General features: G+C 41.5%; 1 protein-coding gene across 8 annotated transcripts in view; it reads right to left on the bottom strand.

Moving 5' to 3' along the window:
• COBL (cordon-bleu WH2 repeat protein) overlaps window positions 1-25,003 on the bottom strand; it is a 289,733-nt gene that overhangs the window by 144,428 nt on the left and 120,302 nt on the right. For 4 of the 8 annotated variants that reach the window (XM_074379671.1, XM_074379674.1, XM_074379672.1 and 1 more), the window contains exons 3-6: window positions 18,715-18,925; window positions 15,978-16,206; window positions 13,115-13,159; window positions 8,806-8,903 (exon numbers count right to left, since the gene is read on the bottom strand). In XM_074379671.1, coding sequence (XP_074235772.1) covers window positions 8,806-8,903; window positions 13,115-13,159; window positions 15,978-16,206; window positions 18,715-18,925 — 583 coding nt within the window. Of the gene's footprint in view, window positions 1-3,604; window positions 3,680-8,805; window positions 8,904-13,114; window positions 13,160-15,977; window positions 16,207-18,714; window positions 18,926-25,003 lie in introns of all 8 variants that reach the window. The other 4 variants (XM_039462066.2, XM_074379675.1, XM_074379676.1 and 1 more) reach the window with 2 other exon arrangements.

Genomic DNA, 25,003 nt, shown 5'->3' with positions numbered 1-25,003 from the left:
TTGAAGAAATAGCTGCATTCCTATGTTTGTAGCAGCACTGTTTACAATAACTAAGACCTAAGTGTCCATCAGCAGATGAATGGATAAAGAAAATGTGGTACATACTGTAAACCAAAAATGAAATTCTAGGGCCCCCTAACCATCTGAACAGACCCCTCTTCTCAGCCATGGGGATTCCAGAGTTAAGTTGAAAATCTAGGTCAGGCCATGATGGAAGAGGGGGTTGGACATGCCTCATTACACTCTCCAGCCGTGAACATCAACACAGACCTTAAGTCTGATGGGAAACATTGACAATGTATTCTCTCTGAAGCCTGCTACCTGGAGGCTTCATCTGCATAAAACCTTGGCCTCCACACAACGACTTACTTTAACCCAGATACTCCTTTCTATTGATAATAATGCTTTCAACAGACTGCCTATTAGAATACATTTAAATCTACCTATGACCTGGAAGTCCCCCAACACCCTGGTTCAAGTTGTTCCGCCCTTCCAGATAGAACCAATGTCAATCTTACATGTATTGATCAATGTATTATGTCCCCCCAAAATGTATAACAGCAAGCTGTACCCCAGCCTCCTCAGACAGATGTCGTCAGGACCTCCTGAGGCTGTGTCATGAACACATCCCTAACCTTAGCAAAATAGACTTTCTAAATTGATTGAGTCTTGTTTCAGTTACTTTTTGGTTTACAATATACACAACGGAGGGCTAGTCAGCTTTGAAAAAGAATGATATCTTGTCATTTGCAACAACATGAGTGGAACTGGAGATCCTTCTGTTAAGTGAAATACGGCAGGCACAGAAAGACAAATGCTGCCATGTTCTCACTTGTTTGTGAGATTTGCAAGTCAACATGACTGAACTCATGAACAGAGAGTAGAAGGATGGGACAGGTAGTGGGGAACCCATCCGGGAGGTGGGAATGGTTAATGGGTACAGAAAAATGTATAAAGAATGAGTAAGACCTACTATTTGATAGCACAACAGGGTGTCTGTAGTCAATAATTACTTACTTGTACATTTTAAAATAACTAAAAGAGGGTAGCTGAATTGTTTGTAACACAAAATATAAACGCTTGAGGGGATGGATACTCCATTCTCCATGATATGATTATTTCACATTGCATGGAGGCAACAAAATAGATCATGTACCTCATAAATATATCCACCTACTCTATACCCACAATTAAAAATGGATTTAAAAAATTTATCAGTGTTTTCCAATATCACATCTAAATTTTTAGTCATAGTTGGAAAAGCATTATCTAATCTGATTTTATAGATGAATTCACTTATATCGTCTGCTAATATTTATATGGTTTCCATTTGTACACTTAGATTTTGGATTCATTTGAGGTTTTTTCCTACTGTATACTATGAAAACACGTAGCCTTCTTTTTCCTTATGGCTATTCGATGATCACGACTCTACTCATCAGTTTATTTCCCCATGGGTTTGATGTGCTGACCCTATTATACACCATGTTTTGATATGCAAATGGCTCTACATGTTCTATTCTGCTTCATTGAGATACTGTAATGGTAATTATAATTATTGTAATTATAAAGGTGTTAAAATCTATTTTTTAAACTGGTAAGGCTTAACTATCGCTCATGTTTTTCAAGGTTTTTCTTATTCTTGCTGTTTATTTTTCTAAGAACACTTTATAATTAACTTAGTTCTAAAACAAAACCTGACTAATACTGTGGTGTATGTGTGTGTATATGTATATATATGAACACACATATATACATAAATATATGTATATATATCACATATATACATAAATATATACAATAAAATATTATTTAGCCTTAAAAAAGAAGACAATCCTGCCATTTTGTGTCAACATAGATGAAACTGGAGGACATTATGTTAAGTGAAATTACTCAGACATAGAAAGAAAAATATTCCGTGCTCCCATATGTGGAATCTAAAAAGTTCATCTCACAGAAGTAGAGAGAAGCTGGGGAAAGGAGACAGGAAGAAGGATGGGGTACAATGTTACCATTAGGAGGAAAACCCTCTGGTGTTCTATCGTACAGTGGGTGACGACAGTCAATAATAATGATTACACATTTCAAAGCAGCTAGAAGAAAGGGTTCTGAATGTTCTTACCACAGGGAAATAATTAATGTTTGAGGTGATGGATTTGTACTTACCCTGATGATGACTACACAATACAAACATATATCACACTGTACCCCATAAATATGTACAATGATAAGGAATTGGTCAAAAATAAAACCAAATTTTAAAACAAATTTAAAGAGCCACTGCCACACCTCTTTCCTCCAAAAGAGTAAGTATGAGCAAAAAAGCAAAAAGTATAATTGTCACTGGATGAATCTTAATACAGCATTTGTTTTCCTATACAATATCCAGTGTGAATGAATAACAAATCACCTTGTAAGTCAGATGGCTTCTAAATTTTAGCTATCGACAAATTTGAAAGATAATCTAATTAGGGTATAGCTAAAGAATCATTCAAGATAATTTTTGAGGATAGGTCTCTGTGATTTTTGGCGCGTCATCCTGAGGACTTAAGAATTGAAAGGCACCTGCTATAACAGAACTTTTCATCCTTATATACTATCTATGTAAAGTATTCTTACTTCAATAAAAATGAAGAGGTACAGAATTAATGTTGAACCTTTTCTTGCTTTATCAGTAAATCATGTTCAAGCACAATGGATATATGGAATTTTAAAAATTATTTTTCATCTTATTAACAAATGTCTTCAAGGAAAGTTTACTTTCTGTATTTAACAATTATATGTCAACAGTTGTAATATATTTATACTGTTTTATTTTGTGATTTTTATGAGAACTCAGCCCAGAAAAATATTTTTCTCCTTACAGTTTTATGATCACATCAAATAAAAAATATAGGCAGATATTTTAATTTTATAACATATTTTACTTCAAGTAATTATTAAAGATTTTCAAGCATAAAATATGAATTGAATAGTAAAAAAATTTTACATAGGGACTCACCCGGAAACGTGAAATCAAGAAAAAGTGATAATGTAAACTTTCTTACTGATACAGACGAGTTTGTCCACGGAATTTTTAATAGGTGATGGTAAACATCCAACTTTTATTAGACACATTTAAAATGTCAGTATTTATAAGATGTCATTATGTTCTCTTGAGTATTTAAAAGTATCAAGAAACTTTATACATGCTAACTGTGCAATATGAGGGCACAGGTGGTTTTCAGAAATCCTTTCAAGGGCTCTGTGAACAGAGGGTAGGCACAGAGTTTAGCAGCTGAGAGCTATGGGGCTAGAACACAGGAATGAGCCGCTCCAGAACCACCAGGCTACCCCTTATGATGTATGGTGGTAGTTTTGGGAAGCACGAATTCAATGACCCTAATGAAGGCTTCTCCTCATCATGCTGACTGCCAAACAGAAAAGTAGAAACTAAAATATTCCACATGTTCCAAAAGTAGCAAGGGTAACTAAACGAGACATAGGCAGCTTTCAACTCTAGGCTCTGAAAAACAAACCACTGAAACTAAACTAGTGGAAGGTTGTGCAAAGCAAGAAGTTCCAGGCAGTTAGCAGAAGCACCTGCCGGGGCATTAGTACTCACGTTCAAACCCCTTCCCAGGGCAGCCCTGGAGGCGCCCTCATCGCTGTCTGCACCCGACAGCACAAGCTGCTCAGCCTGGAACACAAGCATCAGGCCACGTCACCTCCAGGTGAAAGTTCAGACAGAAAACACAGCCCTTAGCGATCATCAAGGCAGAAATGCCAGTGTGGTCACAAAGCAGCAAAACCTTCACTTAATGGGTGTGATCTTTGCTACTCTGCCAGCTTATGAATAGACCTGAACCAAGTGCACACTGATTTGGAAATTACAGTTTTGAAATCCACACTCATAGGAATGAGTTTTCTTTTCTTTGTGGTTTTTGTTTTTTTTGTTTAAAGCATCTCTTTAGCTTAAAAAAATATGCAATTTGTTCTTGCTGTTGCTTTTTGTTGCTGTTGTTGAGACAGTGTCTTGCTGTGTCACCCAGGCTGGAGTGTAGTGGCATGATCTCAGCTCACTGCAACCTCTGCCTCCCGGGTTTGAACAATTCTCCTGCCTCAGCCTCCCAAGTAGCTGGGAACACAAGTGTGCATCACCACATTGAGCTAATTTTTGTATTTTTAGTAGAGATGGGGTTTCACCATGTTGGCCAGGCTGGTCTCAAACTCCTGACCTCAGGTGATCCGCCTTCCTCGGCCTCCCAAAGTATTGGGATGACAGGCGTGAGCCACTGTGCCCAGCTAAGAGATGGTGTTTAACTTTCTTCAAGTTATTTTTGTATAAATATGCTATTAATATGCATTCTATAGTTGTATAAGATGCCTAAACATTTGATGTGTCTTGACATAAACAGTGAATTGCTTTATTCTGATGCTCTCTTTTCTTAAAGGTTCTTTGTAAAGCTAAAGCATTGTATCTTCAAGGAACCTTATAGAGAAGATCACGACAAGCACTCTGAATACAAGTTTCTGATAATTTTTGGAGATCATATCATTGAACAAGGCAAAAAAAAAAAAAATCCAGAAATCTGATTTAAAACCCGATGAGTTCATAAAGATTGCTAACCCAACCGCAAGCAGAATAAAAGTTAAGTACATGGCACGGAAGTGACAGAGCACTGAAATGATTTTTGTGACTTGTTTTTGTTTGAAACACACTAGATTCTTTTCATGCTTTATTTTCTAGCATCAAGAAAACTTTTTCTTTTGAGTTATTTATAGCACAGCAATTGGGTACAGTATACTCTTGTGGGCAAAGGGAGGCATTTATCTTTTATTCTACTTGATTTCTCCAAAATTCAGAAACTATTTGTATTTTCATTGTATGGCAACATAGTTACTTGCATAGGGTCAATAAAGATCTGTGTTCTTTTGTAAGAGAACACGCTGAAACCACTAGTTATTTTACCAAGGCTTTGACTGGAATGACAGATTTTCAGATATGACCAGACTGCTTTGAGGGACTGCAGTTGACTTTATAGCCAATGGACTTGGAAATTGACTGGCCTGGTTCCTTGTCCACACGGTTCCCTCGCAATGTTCCTGACCCTGCGGTAAGTAAAAGCATGCCACTTTCTGACAGGCCCAAAAATCTCAAGATATTTTAAGATCTCGAGAAGAAAGAAATACACCCAATTTATACCGGTATTACTGGCACAGTTAGATGGTAAATCCTTAACTTGGCTTCCTCGCCACAGGACCTTTTAAAAGTCTAATCTGAGATTCCTTATCAAAAAGTTCCAGCAAAGCCAACTACAGTGAGCCAGGAGGGCCACTCTTCTTGCTGCGTTTTATGCAAATAAACATGCCAAGTATAAGAAGTGAAAAACTTATTTGACAAATAAACTGGTTCTTCTATGATGTATCTTTGGTAAAACTGGCGGAACTGGAGAGAGAAGAACTATGTTTCAATAGCCCACCTATTACTCAGTTCCAGCACTGACTCTTGTTTTTGTGATATTATTTGCCTATGATTTGGACTGAATCCTGAATTATTTCCTGGCTACAAGTCTCTAAAGAAGAAGTAGGAATTAATGTTCTGCCTGATGTTTTCAGTTGTTCCCTAATGGAATGCAGGTTTGTTTGATCTGGCATGTAAATTATCTTTCTGACTATAATCCAACCCTGTGTGCGTTATGCTTCCACTATTCAGATTATTAATGCTATAGAGCTCTTGTGGTTTTATTTCTTCTGAGAAAACTAAAACGGTATTCCAAAGACTAGAGATAATTCAACAAGCAACAGCAGCTAATAAATTACTATGTGACTGAGGTTTCATTCTCACCACTCTGTAATGCCACCCTAATTTGGATTTTGGGTTCTCTTAAAATTCCACACTAAAACGTCTTTCCTTTGCTCCCTAACATGGGACAGAGCTATCTGAGAATGACCGTTCCCAGTTACAAGGGAAACGTTGACACTAAGCCTTTAATCATCAATGCTTTCAAGAAGAAATATTTTTTATTGAAAGAGGAAATGAAAAATAAATAAGTGTGTTATCTACAGAATGTGAGCCCCTTTTAATTGCCAGGCCCAGGGAGGTGCTGCAACGCAGCAGTGGTCATGACCCGCACCCCGCTTGAGCTAAATAATTGCTCCATAAAGCCAACTGCTACTTGAGCCCCAACAGTGACACTTTTGTGCCAAGCGGCTACAAAATGGCAGATACTGGACACCAGAACTCATCTGCCACAGCTCAGGGGTGTATAGTCAATCAGTAATCTGCATTATTTCTGTAAACTAGCGACAATCCTCATCAAACAACTTTGTGCCAGCCATGTCTTCCTTTTTGCTGTAGGAAACCTTCTCGTAACTAAGACTGAATGGGGCACTCCCCACGGCAAACGAAGTGTGTCCCAAGCTACAGTTCTCAACCTTGGCCCAGATAAATTCTCGATATTAATGTGGAGTCAGTTTCTCTCTTTAGGTTGACAATGGTGAAAAACAGAAGGTCCCTCGCAATCCAGGGCCGGGACTGGATCGCTGTCTGTGCCTTCACCGCTGCGTCGCCACGTGTGGTGCCCCCCCACCTCCCGAACCATCAGAAGCCGAGTCGTGGTCCCCACGTCTGCAGCTCTTCAGGTGACCTTATGTTGGTAAAAGCAAGGCTTTCTAAATCTTTTACTTGGTTGTTCTGGCCATTCCATCTTTTACAAGGAAGAACAACTAACTGAGGTCTAAGGGTGAGGAACGAGGGATGGTGGATTTTACTGTGAATTGGTGTCGTGGGGATCAAAGAGGACAAGGGTGAACATGGTCTCAGCCAATTTATCTCCAAATGTCAGGAACAACAACAACAAAACAACGTTCACAGAGCGAGCGAAATTCAAATACAAAATTCTGATTCTGGTTTTTTTTTTTTTCTTTCTTTTTTGAGATGAAGTGTTGCTCTGTCGCCCAGGCTGGAGTGCAGTGGCACAATCTCAGCTCACTGCAACCTCTGCCTCCTGGGTTCAAGCAATTCTCCTGCCTCAGCCTCCTGAGCAGTTGGGATTACAGGCACCCGTCACCAAGCCCACCTAATTTTTGTATTTTTAGTAGAGACGGGTTTCACTGCATTGACCAGGCTGGTCTCAAATTCCTGACCTCAGGTGGTCTGCCCACCTCAGCCTCCCAAAGTGCCGGGATTACAGGAGTGAGCCACCATGCCAGGCCACAGAATTTGAATTCTGTAATTTCAAGTAATTCTGACAGGACAGGAGAGGAAGTCAGGAGAGGAGGAGGGAAAAGTGGGGAGAGGAAGAAACGGCTGGGGAGAGAGTGGGCATAGAAAATGTCAGGGCCGAAAAGGTCCTACCTAGACATGCATGGGGTACAGATTTTCAAAGGGCATGCAGAAACACGGGAAAGCACATACAATCAGTCATGTGTAAGAGAATCACAAAACCATTACTGAAGCTTCAGCAGAGGTGAAGAAAAAATGATCTGAGGTTTGTGAAAAACTCTTACTCTTAAGGACAGGAAGTCTCTGCCAGTTCAGCTGAGCTCCACTGGACCTTCTGTTCTCATGTGGTTCTCACCCTCCCCTCCCCTTCCCAACCACCACAGGGCGGGAGGGATGCGCTGGCTTTGCGCACAGACACATCTGTGTCTAAGCCTGGGACGCTAAGAAATGTACTTTATTTCTCTGAGCTCATCTGCATCAGCAAACCTGGATGAACCACAATTCTAACAGCAGAGGCTGCACTACAGGTCACTGAAGGGCAGGAAATCAGATGTCCAGGCTTGGACTAGATGCACCTATTTGCACCATGGCACTGAGAGGGTCTGCACACAAACGTGAATCGTAGATGCAGTGATCTGCATCATGGCACTGAGAAGGTCTGCACACAAATGTGAGTCTTAGATGCACTCATCCATACCATGGCACTGGGAAGGTCTACACACAAGTGAGTCCCCAGTCCTCATGTCTCTTCTAGAAATACACAGATGGAGCAACTGGGCTAGTGGAACTAAATCCTAGCATTCATTTGAACAGTTTTGTCTTTTTCAGTCTTATGTATTAGTAAGGATAAAATGCTAGATATTAGTAAAACATACCTGTTAAATATAAATAGGGATAATGAGCATTTTCTTCTCTTGGTAGTCAGAAGGCACTACCAAGATTATAATTAATCTTATAATTAATTATAAAAATCTTCATTTTTATTCTGGGTACTGTGACTTAATTACTCTATACTATTGTATCCAAAATATGACTTTGAGATGTATTTAATAAATACCAACAAGAGCACTAAAATTAACTTACTACGTGGTATATTCCCAGATCGTATCAAGAGGACCAAAGAACATCTAAAAATGACTAGCAAGCAGACCAGTTCAACCACAGATACTCTTCTCTGCCGTGAGACATAAGCTACAGTTCACTGACAGCAATATTGACTATTTACATTTAAGTAGAACATGCATTCACTCATTCATTAATCTAAACAAGGTTTACTGAGTTTCAGCCACAGGCAGAGTTCTGTGGATGTACTGGAACACCCACAGGCAGAAGGGCTTATGGCCGTGGTCATCAGGAACGCCTAGGCTTCCTGCACCCTTAGTGAATAAAACACCATCACCCAAGGTAACCCCTTTTGGGATCAAGCGTGGAAGCAGAGCTGTCATTCCAGTACATACTAATAAGCTCCCTTTTACCTGAAGGAATTAGTATTCCTAAATAGAATTATTTAGAAAAGTTCCAGGACAGGTTGATGCATATATCTTAAAACACCATTTTTTTTACATGATACAAAATCATATGTGTATTTAATCCATTACCTTACTATTGCTTCTTTTATTAACTTTGAAAAATCCCAGAAATTTTTTCTTCTCTTTATCTGTCTCATCATTGCCAAGTGATGATTTTCTAAAGGTTTCTGGAAAAAAAAAAACAAACACTAAGTTATTTTTCAGCATTTGAAACAAGAGATGAAACACATCACTTTAAAAATCTTACTAAATGAATCCTTTACTCTTAAACTTTTAGTTCTTTTAAGAGAGAGAAAAGCATCTATTTCTTTCCAAGCTGTCCAAGCCACCTCAAGGCCCCAAGCCCATTTGGGAAATCACTACAGGTTCTTACACAGTCTTTTAGGGATGAGGGAGGCATCTTCTCTGGGTGTGGTTGTCACCTTTTTGGAGAATGACAGAATAAAGTCCTAGGGCAGTGCTGTCCAATAGAAAGCTAAACCAGACCACATATGTAATTTTATGTTCTCTAGTAGCTACATTAAAAAGAACCAAGTAAAATTAATTGTAATAATTTCATTTAATCCAACATATCTAAAACATTATCATTCCGTCATGCAGTCAATATAAAAAGTTTTCCATTGGTTTTGGTGCTAAGTCTTCACAATCCAGCGTGCCTTTAGGCTTATGGCACATCTCAGTGTGGACTGGGCACCTGCTAGAGCCACATGAGGCCTGTGGCTGCCAAATCAGCACAGCTCTAGGACTGTGACCTCGGTGCAATACACCTGCTTCAGGAATCATGAGTGAGGTACACACTTCAACTAAATGAAATATATCAGCAGCCTTCCTGCTCATTTCCAGAAGATGGAGTAACAGCTAGGAGCTCCCCAGGTGGTATTTGAAATAACTGCATCAGATCTCCCAGGAACCACACTCCCAGATTTTCCTTCCTCTGCAGCATCCAGAATGTTTTCCTTTCAAATTACATTTTCTAGGGGGCCAATTATTTTCTTCTTTCTTTTTTCTTAATGAATTTTTCTTCATTAGGATTCTAGAGCCAGGTTGGACCCTTCCAAATTCCCGACAAGCACACTGAAGCTCAGCTGTGTCTGCCAGCTGACAAGACAGCCATGGGCCGTGGTTCCCAAAGCAAAGAGGAACCTGCAGCCTCAGCATCGCTGGGAACTCATGAGAGATGCCAATCCCTGGGCCCCACTCCAGAACCCCAGAATAGGAAACCCTGGGTGCAGGGCCCAGCACTACACAGTCAAACTAGCCCCTAAGGAGGCTTAAGCTGAGGGTCTGGAGCAGGCATCCCCCAACTACGGCCCACGGGCCGCATGCGGCCCCTTGAAGCCATTTATCCGGCCCCCCGCCGCACTTCAGGAAGGGGCACCTCTTTCATTGGTGGTCAGTGAGAGGAGCACAGTATGTGGCGGCCCTCCAACGGTCTGAGGGACAGTGAACTGGCCCCCTGTGTAAAAAGTTTAGGGAGGCCGGGTCTGGAGAGTATCAGTCAGGGAGTGGTGCTGAGAGGTTACGAGCGCCCACGTGTGCGGCACACTTGCGGAAACCACTTAGCTTCTCCAAGCCCCAGCAGCTTCACCTGCAGGTTGGGGGCTAGTGCCCTAACTGCACAGGACAGCGCGCACACAGCTCAGCACACTGCTCACTAGTGTCATGCATTTATTTGCTCAGGAAAGGCCTCTGTCATTACTTCATTCCATTCTTCTCTGTCAGGGCATAAGAGATATGACAAGAGGAGAGAAAGTGTAGGTGTTCCTGGATGATAGAAAAATGATTTTTTCCCCATCACTGACAACTGATCGATGGCAAGAACTCTAGTCCATTAGCAGCAGAATCACGGACTGGGATTTTACAAATTCTGCCATCAGACCATCAATGCAAACAAGTTCTCGATTTGCTACTGTATGATTTCACATTTGAGTCAGAGAACACACACAGCAGTCAGTGCATTAATAACACAGGCGTGAACACTGGTAATGTCCGCACAGCAGAGCAAAAACCCAGCACACATGCTCCTGAAATCACTCTGTAGGAGCAAAGGTGCATGTCCCAGCCATCAGAGCAGGGCCAGGACTCTGGGTTACATGCAGGAGGCTCCACAGTGCACAATACCCAAACCAGAGGGCCCACTGCAACACGGTGCAGAAGCACTGATGCACACTGCAAAGTTAGTCACAGCAAACCCTCTGTTAGGTACAGGGCTATAAAGAGGACAATAGAGCACATGGTTAAGACTGCAGCTAAACTACTATATGCCTTAATATGCATGTTTATCACTGAGGATGTTTCTAGAATTGAGTGGCCTGTGAACTGATGATGGGGTTACATTTTCAGTTCACGATAGCTTTATCCAGACGTGACCCCACTGTAAGTCCAGGAGTATACTGAATACACATCACTTTCACACCATAAAGTTGAAAATCATAAGTTGAGAAATTGTCTATTAAAACAGATGGATGGCATCACAGTATCCTACTGATACACAAAAAGTAGAGCATGTTCCTGGGACACAAGCTATGTTACACTGACCACAGAAAGGACAGACTGCATCAGATTTCTCTCCTTGAATGGGGACAGTGGCTGATCACCACCCCTAAGGACTGAGGTCGGCTCCCTGGCAAAGGGTCCAGGACAGCCCCGGCCCCAGAACTGCCCCTAAACAGTGGGAGAGATACTTTCTCATGCAGCAACACCTGCAGCTGTGTGGAGGCACCAGGAGCCTGAGACTCACAGTGCTGAGCTGTGCCTAACGCCGATGGCCTATTTTTAGAGGTGAGGCTTTGGTCTCAGTCACTGACTGATAGGGGCCTCCTATGAGGCCTTTGAGCCTCGGCAGACACTAAAAAAGAACTGGTTTGGGAGCAAAGTAAGAGAATTCACTGTTGCCATCGGCCAAAATGTCCAGAGGCTGCCCGGCTATATAGCAGAGTAGCCACGAACAGCTGGTGCCTAGCCAGCCCTCGGGAACATGGACAAGTGAGCTCTGGATCCACAGTTCCGATGGTATAAGCTGCTGTGGCATTCATTTGGATTGAATTTACTCTGATTTAAAAGTAATTAAAGATCAGTAAAAGTCTGGAAACTCAGTGTTAATAAAAGCTCTGGATCCACAGTTCCGATGGTATAAGCTGCTGTGGCATTCATTTGGATTGAATTCACTCTGATTTAAAAGTAATTAAATATTGGTAAAAGTCTGGAAACTCAGTGTTAATAAAAGTCAGGGCATACAGACGTCACAAGAGGAGAGAAAGCATCAGTGCGCCTGGAGGACAGAAAAACGACGATTGTTCCCATGTCGCTACCAACTGATAGACAGCAGGAGCTCTAGGCCATCGGTGGCAGAATCACGGACTGGGATTTTACAAATTCTGCCATCAGACCACCGATGCAAAGAAAAAATACGGACTGATCATGTGCATATTTGTCCAAGGGCAAATGTCCAAGGCAGTAAAGAGCGGAACCTGCGGGTTTGGGAGCAGCCAGTTCCCACCAAGGGCAGAAGTGTTTCAAAATCTGAATGGCCAAGCTGACGGCATCACCCTTAATCTGCAAGTTTTACTGTCCTGAAGCATTCCAGTGATTTGGAAAATAAAGACGAATTGCAGAGGGGCAGAGAAGAATGAAGGTCCCCAAGACCAACGAGTCCAAACCACTCACTTGTCCAGAGGAGGAGACTCAGTGACCAGAACATGGCCATCAAGCACATAAATGGAAGTGGGGGCGGGGACCGGGTCAGCATCTGCAAACGTTCAATGGGCATTCTACCTAGGTATATGCACATGTGTATGTGAATAAGTACACACATGCGTATGTGTCTGTATATCTGCCTACATATGCATATAAACATCTCTTTCTGTACAGAAATATGTCTATGAGAGAAACTTTTACATAGATGTCAGAACAAATGCAAAATCTGGATTTCCATATTTGTCTATAACAGAAAAGGTTAAATTTCAAAATCCAGACTGTTCCAAATTCTGTAGCATGCAGGATGGCCTTCAGGGGCAGGTAAGCAGAGGTAGGTGGAGGTGGGAAGGAAAGGTGCCTCTCCTGTATGCATCACTTCTGCTCTGTCCTGAAATTCTGGGCAACAGAATTTGTTTTCTATGACAGCCGCCCTCATTCCTCATCAATTAGAGCCACACAGCAAATTCTCACACAAGAAGCATTCTTCTCTGAACCAACCAGAAAATCAAGGAACCAAACCAAAACTTCATGTCAGCCTGGCATGCACCCTCAGAAGGACCCCAAGTTAAACTTCCATTCCTTGGACTCTGGCACAAAAACGTCACCTCCGTGCAGCTCTGACCCCAGAGCCATGCCAAGTGCAGCGTCACAGGAGAAGCAGGAAACCCTGGGTTTACTATACCTTGACAGCTCAGGGAAGGCTCGGACTGAGTTTTGGTCAGAAGAACTGGAAAAGGCAGGCAATGAGAGAGTGAGGTCAGGCTTCAAGATGTGTGGGAGCCCCTAACCCAGGCCTTGGCCCTCATAAGCCTCAGAGGAGGACAGTCCTGCTGCAGCACTGAGAAGGCCTCCTGCCCGGCCAGCTTGCCTCTCTGGGCTGGCCCTCTCGGGCTGCAGCTGCACAGCCTGCTAAGTGCTGCTGTGGACGCAGGTGGTAGCAGAGCCCTTGGCTTCATCAACATGCCCCCACCAGGGACTCCAGGGGAGGGCGGGCCTCTGTCTAGCAAGACCTCACCTCCCGCCAGCTGCCCTTCCGTTCTCCAGCAGTGGTAGGGCTCAGGAGTAAATGCCTTTCCCTTCCGAGTGCAAACCAAGAGGAGTGCAAGCAAGGGCTCCTCCAGCAGCACCCGGCAGGCCTGCCCAGGGCAGCTGCAGGGGAGAAAGGGAGCCTTGAGGATGGCCTTTGGACAAGTGTCTTTTCGTCTCAGATATCTGACAGTGAGCAGGAGGCAGGCACTTGGCAGGGACGGTAATCAAATGTCACAGCTGGCATGGCATAGGCATGTCAGGTGAAAGGGGTGCTGGCCCCGGGGCTGGAGCAGGACCTCCATGGTGGGGAGGCTTGTGGCTTGTTGGAAGTGGGGTGGGGAGGGCCAAAATGTCCAAGGTATTAGACAGGGGAACCTGGGGGTTTGGGAGCAGCTAGTTCCCACCAAGGGCAGAAGTGTTTCAAAATCTGAATGGCCAAGCTGACGGCACCAGCATGTTCTGCTGTGGCCTGTGTGTGGATCAGAAGAGATGCTCTGGGCTCCTGACCACATGAACACTTCAGCTCCTGCATTCCCGATGACCACGGGCTCGCCTGGGTCCTCTCCTTCACAGCCAGCCAGGTTTTACATGACTTCTCTCAGGTATGGGTTCAACATCTACCTTTCAAGATACTTCCAAGTGGTGGCATGTAACAGAAACTTGTTTCTGTAAGCTTTCTTGTTTCAGATACCTGAATATGGAACAGTTTTCCTTTTATTTTTCTTTTTATCTTACCAAATGGAAGCTGTTTCCAAAGAGTCATGTAAACCAAATTTAAATAGGGCTGATACACTCAGTGCCACCAGGCCTGTGGAGGGATGCTGAGCATATTTCTGTCTGTGTTTTTAAAAGACACTGGATAAAACACAAGATGCATTATTCTCAAATGTCAGAGTACTTTTTTTGAAGGAATAAACAGTCCAAGTAGCTTATACTCAATTGAGCCAAAACCCTCTCTTGAATATCAAATCAGATCTAGATGCCAGATATCCAGGAAGACAAGGGCTGACTGGGTGGGGAGGGCTGACTGGGTGGGGAGGGCTGACTGGGTGGGGAGGGCTGACTGGGTGGGGAAGGCTGACGTGGTGGGGAAGAGACAGGCTGGACAGAGATTCCACCTATGATCATGGATTTCACAATAATTTGGTATCAAGAAAAAATATGGCTGAGTGTAGTGGCTCACACCTGTAATCCCAGCACTTTGGGAGGCTGAAGTGAGCAGATCACCTGAGGTCAGGAGTTGAAGACCAGCCTGGTCAATGCGGTGAAACCCCGTCTCTACTGAAAACACAAAAATTAGCCAGGCATGGTGGCGGACACCTGCAATCTCAGTTACTCAGAAGTCTGGGAAAGGAGAATCGCTTGAACCCAGGAGGTGGAGGTTGCAGTGAGCCAAGATTACGCCATTGCACTCCAGCCTGGGCTACAAGTGTGAAACTCCATCCCCCCGCCCCCAAAAATACACCTTTGTTGGAAAAAATTAGAAAACAAAAAGCCATACAAAAACAGAAAAAACCTGCATATATATTTTTAAACTCAACCTATCCAATATTTGTGGAATAATGAAACAGAGATAACAGATACCAAATTAGGCTCATTAGAAGATAAACTTTTACAAAGTCCATTTTGATCATTCTAAGGTCAAGGAATGTAACATTTCCTTTGGTCTGACAGTAGTTAAAATAAGCAGTCAGCCTTCCTTATCCATTACAAACATTTGCTTACACAACATCTCAGTCTCTGCACCAGCAAGGCCTCTGGGCTGCCACTCTCGCCAGTGGCTCTAACTGTGGCCTCATAGTAGGAGCCAGATTCACACGATGAGCAAGATGATACTGGCGAGACGGTGAGGAGGCCTCAGGTGGCCCTAAAGTTGTCTTAAGGAATGGATCTCACACCAGTCATCGTTCAGTTTTAGAGAACAGCTAAGTGCCCACTGGTTTTAGAGATAAGCAATGTTTGAAATCTGATAACAGCAGCTAACGGCAACTGGGACTATAGGAATGGCACGTACCACCACGTCTGGCTAATTTTTAAATTTTTGTAGAGTTGGGGTCTATTTTGTCCAGGCTGGTCTTGAACTCCGGGGCTCAAGCCATCCTCCTGCCTTGGCCTCTCCAGGTGCCAGGATTACAAGCGTGAGCCAGCAACCCGCAAAAAAGTATTATAGATGGTTTGGAGTAGTTACTTCAGAGCAGAAGCTCTAATCTCGCCTCACCTTTTTCCCCTTTTACTTATGGCAATTTGCAGGGAGACGAAGGATAAAGGACACGTTCAGGGCTGGGAGAAAGGAGGCATAGTTCAATTCAGAGGAAGGAGAACAGACTAGATTTCTTTTTTGCCTACTTCAACACTGGTCTGGGCAAAACCTGACTTGCCTAGAACTTCACATACCCATCTCTCCCTGGCGCTACGGAGAGTGCTGAGGAGTGCAACGGGGGACGGGGGCGTGCCTCGCATCTATCTGATCACCGGCTGGGTGCATGGCTAGGTGCATAAGACGCAGCGGGCCTCACCTCTTCTGTTGTCCCACGCGTAGAGCTCCTTTATCCCGAGCTCGTTCAGGGACTTGGACAGCTCCAGCTCCTCGCCGGCAATGTTGTCCCTGAGGAGAACCACATGCTCTGGGCTGACCTCGCACTTTGCACAAATGACTGGGAGAATATTCTGGAGAGGAACCTCAGGGCTCACACGCACAAGAGCTTTTTGTGTTCGCAGGTAATTCACAACCAAACGCACAGATTTCTGGAAGAACACATGGGCAGAAAGAATACGTTAAGACATCCTCCCACAAGGCTTCAACTTCTGTGTCAACCTGACAGTTGGGTGTGGCAGGATTGTATGTAGCCTGAATCTTTCTTCCACAAATTGAGTGAGTCATGGGGGAAAATGGTATCATGAATAGTGAAAAACGAATGTCTAGAATAATAAATTTGTCTTAGAATCTCTCTTATTAGTGAACAAGCTGCTAACAACACAGGGGAATGAACACCAGGGAGGACTCTACATTTAAAATCCAATACGTATACTTTATTGTCTTCCAAGGGTTCTGGCCAGATGTGAACACATGGCACTTATATGGATTTTCTAAAGAAAATAGTTTGGAAGTAGTATGAATGATTTAAAGAAAAACCCTCCAAAAACATGACACTAAAGTTTTAAGTAGTCAAAATATCCACATAAATATATGAATATTTATATATATATATATATAGATGTATATCTGTCTAAATAATATATATGCACCATATATACAGATATAAAACATACACAGTGTGTACAAAGACTTACATGTATTTATGTATACACACTACACACACATATTTAAGTTAGAAATATATTTGATTTAAAAAAATACCAGGCATGGCCGGGCGCGGTGGCTCAAGCCTGTAATCCCAGCACTTTGGGAGGCCAAGGCGGGTGGATCACGAGGTCAAGAGATCGAGACCATCCTGGCCAACATGGTGAAACCCCATCTCTACTAAAAATACAAAAATTAGCTGGGCGTGGTGGCGCGCACCTGTAGTCCCAGCTACTCAGGAGGCTGAAGCAGGAGAATTGCTTGAACCTGGGAGGCGGATGTTCCAGTGAACTGAGATTGCGCCACTGCACTCCAGCTTCGTGCCTGGCAACAGAGTGAGACTCTGTCTCAAAAAAAAAAAAAAAACAGGTATATAATAATCAGGAAGAAAAGCGCTCAATTGACTAATGCCACTGGTCACCCTAATTCTGCTAAGACACTGCAGAACTGGACACAGTAAATGCCGATGGAACAAAAGAGCAGCAAAAGAAGGCCTCACGCTCCCTTCCAGCCTAAGTACCAGGGTCCAGTGCCTGGGAGAACGAAGCATTTTGGGAAAAAAGATGGAACCTACTGGTCCTCTCCTGCCCTAACAAGTGGAATCATGCATACGCCTGGGCTCACTGTCCTCAGAAGCAGGAAGTCAAGGGAAGACACAGGTGTCTACAGAGGTGCTCTGCCTCAAACACTGTTTACTTGCGGAGTAAGGGGAAATCTCTGGTCAGAGGGTTCTAGAGCAACAGTGAGAATGCACTACCTAATCAATCCTAGAAATTAATAGGAGATCAACTTTTGGCTGCATTACCATTTGTAAAAGCAGAAAAATTTAGATGATCTGCTAAGAATCTGAAAGAATAAAGTAACACTGCTTTTAATTTGAGATAAAAGATTAAGATCAAAACCTTATTTAAAAGTACAATAAGGCCAGGCACGGTGGCTCATGCCTGTAATCCCAGCACTTTGGGACGCTAAGGCAGGTGGATCACCTGAGGTCAGGAGGAGTTCAAGACCAGACTGGCCAAGATGGTGAAACCCTGTCTCTACTAAATACAAAAATTAGCCAGGCATGGTGGCAGGCACCTGTAATCCCAGCTGCTCAGGAGGCTGAGACAGGAGAATCGCTTGAATCTGGGAGGCAGAGGTTGCAGTGAGCTGAGATCACACAACTGCACTCCAGCCTGGGCAACAAGAGTGAAACTCTGTCTCAAAACAACAACAATGACAACGATAAAATTAATTTTAATTAATAAACAAAACCCTAGAATACAGCCATGCATATAAGATATTCTCCAAATGTAATGAATAAATATTTCTGACATCGATTTTTCAAAATAAAAAAAAAATTCCCTTTTTTTCCCTCTTCCTCTGAGAAAATGTTTAATTCCTCTATAGATCTCAACTGCTTCCTGACTCACGAAGAATTCTAGAACTATACTGTCCAATCAGGAAGCCATTAGCTAGTGGCAATTTAAATTTAAATTAATTAAAATTAAATTAGAAATTCAGTTTCTCAATCATACCAGCCATATTTCTACTGTTCAAATGCTATGTCAATTAAAAAGATAAAAGAAAATATAAATATTTTAGATATTTAAGTTATAATAAACATACCAAATTAAAAAAAAAAGCTACATGCAGCTGTGGCAATCACATTAGTAGAGAATTAGAGATCACGTCCCTCTTTGAATAAAGCTCTAATGGCCAGCTCCACCGCAGATGAATTCCTCCTCCATAATATATAAAGGAGCAATGTTACAGCAAGGAACATTATTCAATTCTGTAAATTTGTCTTCTGAAGCAAACTCAGTTTCGTGCTTAGCTTTGCCTGGCATGAAAGTAGCAGCCTCAGCCACAACTCTGCATTGCACTTAGATAAGAAGAGCCACACTGGCCCCTACTCAGGACCGGCCATGCATTCAGACACAGGTATCTCCATGTAGGTACCTACTGACCTCAGGCACCTTTGGGGGACCAGGCTTAACCTTCTCTTCAGGGACTTTTTCTTTCAGAAACACAGTATGCACATTCAGGGTCCCAATCAAAGTATTTGGCTTAAAACTCAAAGGCTGTTGGGTTTCTGAAGACCGAATTTCAAGGGCGTGGTGGGATGGATTCAGGTGGTTCTGAAGGCAAAGTTCAACCAGTAGGTCCATCATTGCGTGGCTGAAAAAAGGAAAACAAATCATGATTATTAAGAATGGCTGCACCCTCCCTTTCGCCTGGCTAAATAAGGGTAGAACAAATGAACAAGCGGATGAATGAGCAAATTAGATGCGCTTATGAAAAAAGACAGCAGCAGCTCATTAATTCCTTCTGCATGGTTGTAGAGCAGTATGTTAACATTTTCAGCACTAACAAACAACACTATTGAAAGAGAAAAATCACTATTAATAGCTTGGAAAATAGTTATATTTTTAGTTAAATCCAAGGGTATGTTGAGTTGAATCATCTAAGGTCTGTTATCACAAATATTTTTCATGCATACAAGACACTAAATGTTCAGTTATTATTCATAACTATAATGCATTTTTAATTTAACTTTTATTTCAAGTTCAGAGGTACATGTGCAGGTTCGTTACATAGCAAAACTTGTGTCATGAGGGTTTGTTGTACAGATTATTTTATCACCCAGTATTAATCCTAGTACCCAGTAGTTACTTCTCCTGATCCTTTCCCTCCTCCTCCTATACTCTATCCTCTGAGAGGACCCAGTGTGGGTCGTTGGGTTGTTCCCTTCTATGTGTCCATGTGTTCTTATCATTTAGCTCTCGCCTGTAAGTGAGAACATGCAGTATTTGGTTTTCTGTTGCTGCATTAGTCTGCTAAGGATAATGACCTCCAGCTCCATCCACGTTTCTGCAAAGGGCATGATCTTGTTCCTTTTTTTTTTTTTTAATGACTGTATAGTAGTCCATGGTGTATCTGTACTACATTTTCTTTATCCAATATACTATTGATGGGCTTTTAAGCTGATTCTATGTCTTTGCTCTTGTGAATAGTGCTGCGATGAACATTTATGTGCATGTGTCTTTATGACAGAGTAATTCATATTCATCCAGGTATATGCCCAGTAATGGGATTGCTGTGTTGAATAGTAGTTCTGTTTTTAGGTCTTGGTGGAATTGCCACACTGTCTTCCACAATAGTTGAACTAATTTACAAGCTCACCAACAGTGTATAAGTGTTCCTTTTTCTCTGCAACCTTATCAGCATCTGTTGTTTTTTGACTTTTTCATAATACCCCTTCTGACTGGTGTGAGATGGTATCTCATTGTGGTTCGGATTTGCATTTCTCTAATATTCAGTGATGTTGAGCTTTTTTTCCTGTTTGTTTGGCCTCATGTGTGTCTTCTTTTGAAAAGTGTCTGTTCATGTCCTTTGCCCACTTTTTAATGTTTTTTTTTTTCTTGTAAATTTGTTCAAGTTCCTTTTAGATGCTGGATATTCGACATTCATCAGATGACAGTTTGAAAATACTTTCTCCTATTTTGTAGGTTACCTGTTTGTTGACAGTTTCTCTTGCTGTGCAGAAGCTCTGTAGTTTAATTAGATCCCACTTGTCAATTTTTGCTTTTGTTGCAATTGCTTCTAGAGTTTTCGTCTTAAAATCTTTGCCTGTTTCTATGTCCAGAATGGTATCATGTAGGTTGTCTTCCACGTTTTTTATAGTTTGAATTTTAAATTTAAGTCTTTAATCCATCTTGAGTTATAAGGAAGCGGTCCAGTTTCAATCTTCTGCATATGGCTAGCCAGCTCTCCCAGCACCATTTATTGAATAGGGAGTTCTTTCCTCATTGCTTTTTTTGTCAGCTTCATCAAAGATCAGACAGTTGTAGGTGTGTGATTTTATTTTGGGGTTCTCTATACTGTTCCATTGGCCTATGTGTCTGTTTTTTGTACCTGTAGCATGCTGTTTTGGTTACTGTAGTCCTACAGTATAGTTTTAAGTCAAGTAGCATGATGCTTCCAGTTTTCTTCTCTTGCTTACAAATGCTTCCAGCTTTCTTCTTTTGCTTACAATTGCCTTGGCTATTTGGATTTATTTTTTGGTTCTTTATGAATTTTAAAAACAGTTTTTTTCTAGTTCTGTGAAGAATGTCATTGGTAATTTAATAAGCGTAGCACTAAATCTATAAATTGCTTTAGGCAATATGGCCATTTTTACCATATTTATTCTTCCTATCCATGAGCATGAAATATCTTTCCATTTGTTTGTGTCATTTCTGATTTCTTTGAGCAGTGTTTTGTAGTTCATTTTGTAGAGATCTTTCACCTCACTGGTTAGCTTCATTTCTATTCCTTCATTCTTTCATTCATTTATAATTATTTTGTGGCAGTTGTGAATGAGACTGCATTCCTGATTTGGCTCTCAGTTTAACTGTTGTTGGTGTATAAGAATGCTAGGGATTTTTGTACATTGATTTTATGTCCTGAGACTTTGCTGAAATTGTTTATCAGTTTAAGAAGCTTTAGGGCCAAGACTATAAGGTATTCTAGATGTAGGATCATGCCGTCTGCAAATGGAGATAGTTTGACTTCCTCTCTACCTATTTGGATGCCCTTTATTTGTTTATCTTGCCTGATTGCCCTGGCCAGAATTTCCAATACTAAGTTGAACAGGAGTGGTGAGAGGGGACATCCTTGGTGATGCTGATTTTCAGGGATAATGCTTCCACCTTTTGCCCATTCCGTATGATCTTGGCTGTAGGTCTGTCATATATGGCTGTTATTATTTTGAGGTATGGTCCTTTAATACCTAGTTTATTCAGAGTTTCTAACATGAAGGGATGCTGAATTTTATCAAAAACATTTTCTGCATCTATTGAAATAATCATGTGGTGTTTGTCTTTTGTTCTATGTGATGAAATGCATTTATTGATTTGCGTATGTTGAACCAACCTTGCATCATGAGGATAAAGCCTACTTGATTGTGGTGGATAAGATTTTTGATATGTTGTTGGTTTCAGTTTGCCAGCATTTTGTTGAGGATTTCTGCATTGATCTTCATCAAGGATAGTGGCCTAAAGTTTTTTTTGTGTGGTGTCCTTGTCAGTTTTTGGTATCAGAATGATGCTGGCCTCATAGAATGAGTTAGGGAGGAGTCCTTCCTCCTTATTTTTTTGGAACAGTTTTAGTAGGCTATTTATTACTGATTCAATTTTAGAGCTTGTTACTGGTCTGTTCAGAGATTCAATTTCTTCCTGATTCAGTCTTGGGAGAGTATGTGTGTCCAGGAATTTATCTGTTTCTTCTAGATTTTCTACTTTATGTGCATGGACATATTCATAATGTTCTGATGATTATCTGTATTTCTATGGGGTCAGTGGTGATGCCCCACTTGCCGTTTTTGATTGTGCTGATTGTGTTTATATATTTTTTTTTCCCTTTTCTTCTTCTTTTTCTTTTTTTTTTGAGATAGAGTTTCATTCTTGTTGCTCAGGCTGGAGTGCAATGGCATGATCTCAGCTCACCACAACTCTGCCTCCTGGGTTCAAGTGATTCTCCTTCCTCAGCCTCCTGAGTAGCTGGGATTACAGGCATGTGCCACCACATATGGCTAATTTTGTATTTTAAGTAGAGACAGGGTTTCTCCATGTTGGTCAGGCTAGTCTTGAACTCCCAACCTCAGGTGATCCGCCTGCCCCACCTCCCAAAGGGGTGGGATTAAAGGCATGCGCCACCACACCTGGTTTCCCTTTTTTCTTCATCAGCCTAGCTAGCAGTCTACTTTATTAATTAAAAACAAAACAAAACAAAACAAAACAAAACAAAAACAAACAAACAAAAAAACAACTCCAGGATTCACTATTCACTGATCTTTTGAATAGTTTTTTGTGTCTCAATCTCCTCCAGTTCAGCTCTGATTTTGATTATTTCTTGTCTTCTGCTAGTTTTGGGGTTGGTTTTTGCTTGGTTCTCTAGCTGTTTTAGTTGTAGTGTTAGGTTGCTAAATTGAGATCTGCCTAACTTTTTTTTTTTTTTTTTTTTTTTTTTTTTTTTTTTTTTTTTTTTGGAGATGAAGTCTTGCTCTGTCACCAGGCTGGAATGCAGTGGTGTGATCTCGGTTCACTGCAACCTCTACCTCCCAGGTTCAAGTAATTCTCCTGCCTGAGCCTCCCAAGTAGCTGGGACTACAGGCATGTGCCACCATGCTCAGCCAATTTTTATATTTTTAGTAGAGACAGGGCTTCACCATGTTCATCAGGATGGTCTCGATCTCTTGACCTCATGATCTGCCTACCTTTGCCTCCCAAAGTGCTGGGATTACAGGCATGAGCCACTGCGCCTGGCCAAGATCTGTCTAACTTTTTGAAATAGGCATTTGCTACTATAAATCTCTCTCTTAAAACTGCCTTAGCTGTATCCCAGAGATTCCAGTAGGTTGTACCTTTGTTCTCATTCATTTAAAAGAACTTACTGATTTCCCCCCTTTTTTTTTCATTATTTACCAAAAAGTAATCCAGGAGCAGATTATTCAATTTCCATGTAATTGTATGGTTTTGAGTGAATTTATTAATCTTGATTTCTAATTTGATTGCTCTGTGGTCTGAGAAACTGTTTGCTATCATTGAAGTTCTTCTGCATTTGCTGAGGAGTGTTCTATTTTCAATTACGTGATTGATTTTAGAGCATGTGACACATGGCAATAAAAAACTGTATATTCTGTTGTTTTAGGGTAAAAAGTTCTGTAGATGTCTATCAGGTCCATTTGATCCAGTGCTGAGTTCACGTCCTGAACTTCTTTGTTAATTTTTTGTCCTTATAATCTGTCTAATATTGTCAGTGGGGTGTTAAAGTCCCACTATTATTGCGTGGGAGCCTAAGTTTCTTTGAAGGTCATTAAGAAATTGCTTCATGAATCTGAGTGCTTCTGTGTTATGTGCATATATCTTTAAGACAATTATTTCTTCTTGTTGAATTTAACCCTTTACCATTACGTAATGGCCTTTCTTTGCCTTTTGATCTTTGTTGACTTAAAATCTGTTTTGTCTGAAATTAGTATTGTAATGCCTGCTTTCTTCTGTTTTCCATTTGCTTGGTAGATTTTTCTTGGTCTCTTTTGTTTTGAGCTTATGTGTGTCACTGCATGTAAGACAGGTTTCTGGAAGAGAGCATACCAATAGGTCTTGGTTCTTTATCCAGTTTTCCACTCTGTGCCTTTTAATTGGATTATTTCGCTCATTTACATTCAAGGTAAGTAAGTATTGATATATGTGGATTTGTTCCCATCATCATGATGTTAGCTGGTTATTTTGCAGATTTGTTTATGTAGTTGCTTTATAGTGTCAGTAGTCTGTGTACTTTAGTATGTTTTTGTAGTATCCCACATTTAGTGCTTCCTTCAGGAGCTCTTGTAAGGCAGTTCTGTAGGTAATAAATTCCTTCAGGATTTGCTTATTTGCAAAAAAAAAAAAAAAAAAAAAAAAAAAAAAAAAAAAAAAACCTCTATTTCTCCTTTGTTTATGAAGCTTAGTTTGTCCAGATATGAAATTCTGGGTTGGAATTTCTTTTCTTTAAGGATATTGAATATTGGCCCCCAATCTCTTTTGGCTTGTAGGATTTCTGCTGAGAGATCCATTTTTAGTCTGATGAGCTTCCATTTACAGATGACCTGACTTTTCTCTCTAGCTGCCTTTAACATTTTTTCTTTCATTTTGACCTTAGAGAATCTGATGATTATGTCTTAGGAGTGATCTTCTTGTGAAGTGTCTTACTGGGATTCTCTGCATTAACATCTTCTACATTTTCCTAGCAGCATATTTTTATTTATTTAAAGCTAAACTCTCTTTTCCTAACAATTTCCCAAGAAGTTGAGCACAGGTGTTCTCCTCTGATCTATTTCTTAATAAGTAACTTGCATAATTAATGCAGAACATAATTATGGATTCCAGATGTGACCAAATGAAGCGAAGCTTGGGAACTCACAGGGCACTGGTAAACACACAGGTGCGAGTGACAACAGGAAGACAGTAGAACAGGAGGTCGCTGGCTCAGGTACTCCAACAGAAAAAATGATTTGGCAGCAGGCCACCATGCACAGAAGTTCCTTTGTAAGAGCTTTGGGATCCAGATGGAAGGTTGTGAAACCCTGGTAGAGCCCTAGACTGATGAGGGATACACTGAGGAACCCTGGTGGCAGGCTCATAGCCTGTACCAGCTGTGGACTGAAAGCATCCCTGTCCTCCTATGAACTCAGCTGCAACCCCACAGAGCTGTAGTGCTTCCAAAGGTCCCATCTTC

Source organism: Saimiri boliviensis, chromosome 10 (genome assembly GCF_048565385.1).
Source record: "Saimiri boliviensis isolate mSaiBol1 chromosome 10, mSaiBol1.pri, whole genome shotgun sequence".
In the NCBI taxonomy this organism is placed as follows: Eukaryota; Metazoa; Chordata; class Mammalia; order Primates; family Cebidae; genus Saimiri; species Saimiri boliviensis.
This window is presented reverse-complemented; position numbering and strand designations above follow the sequence as displayed.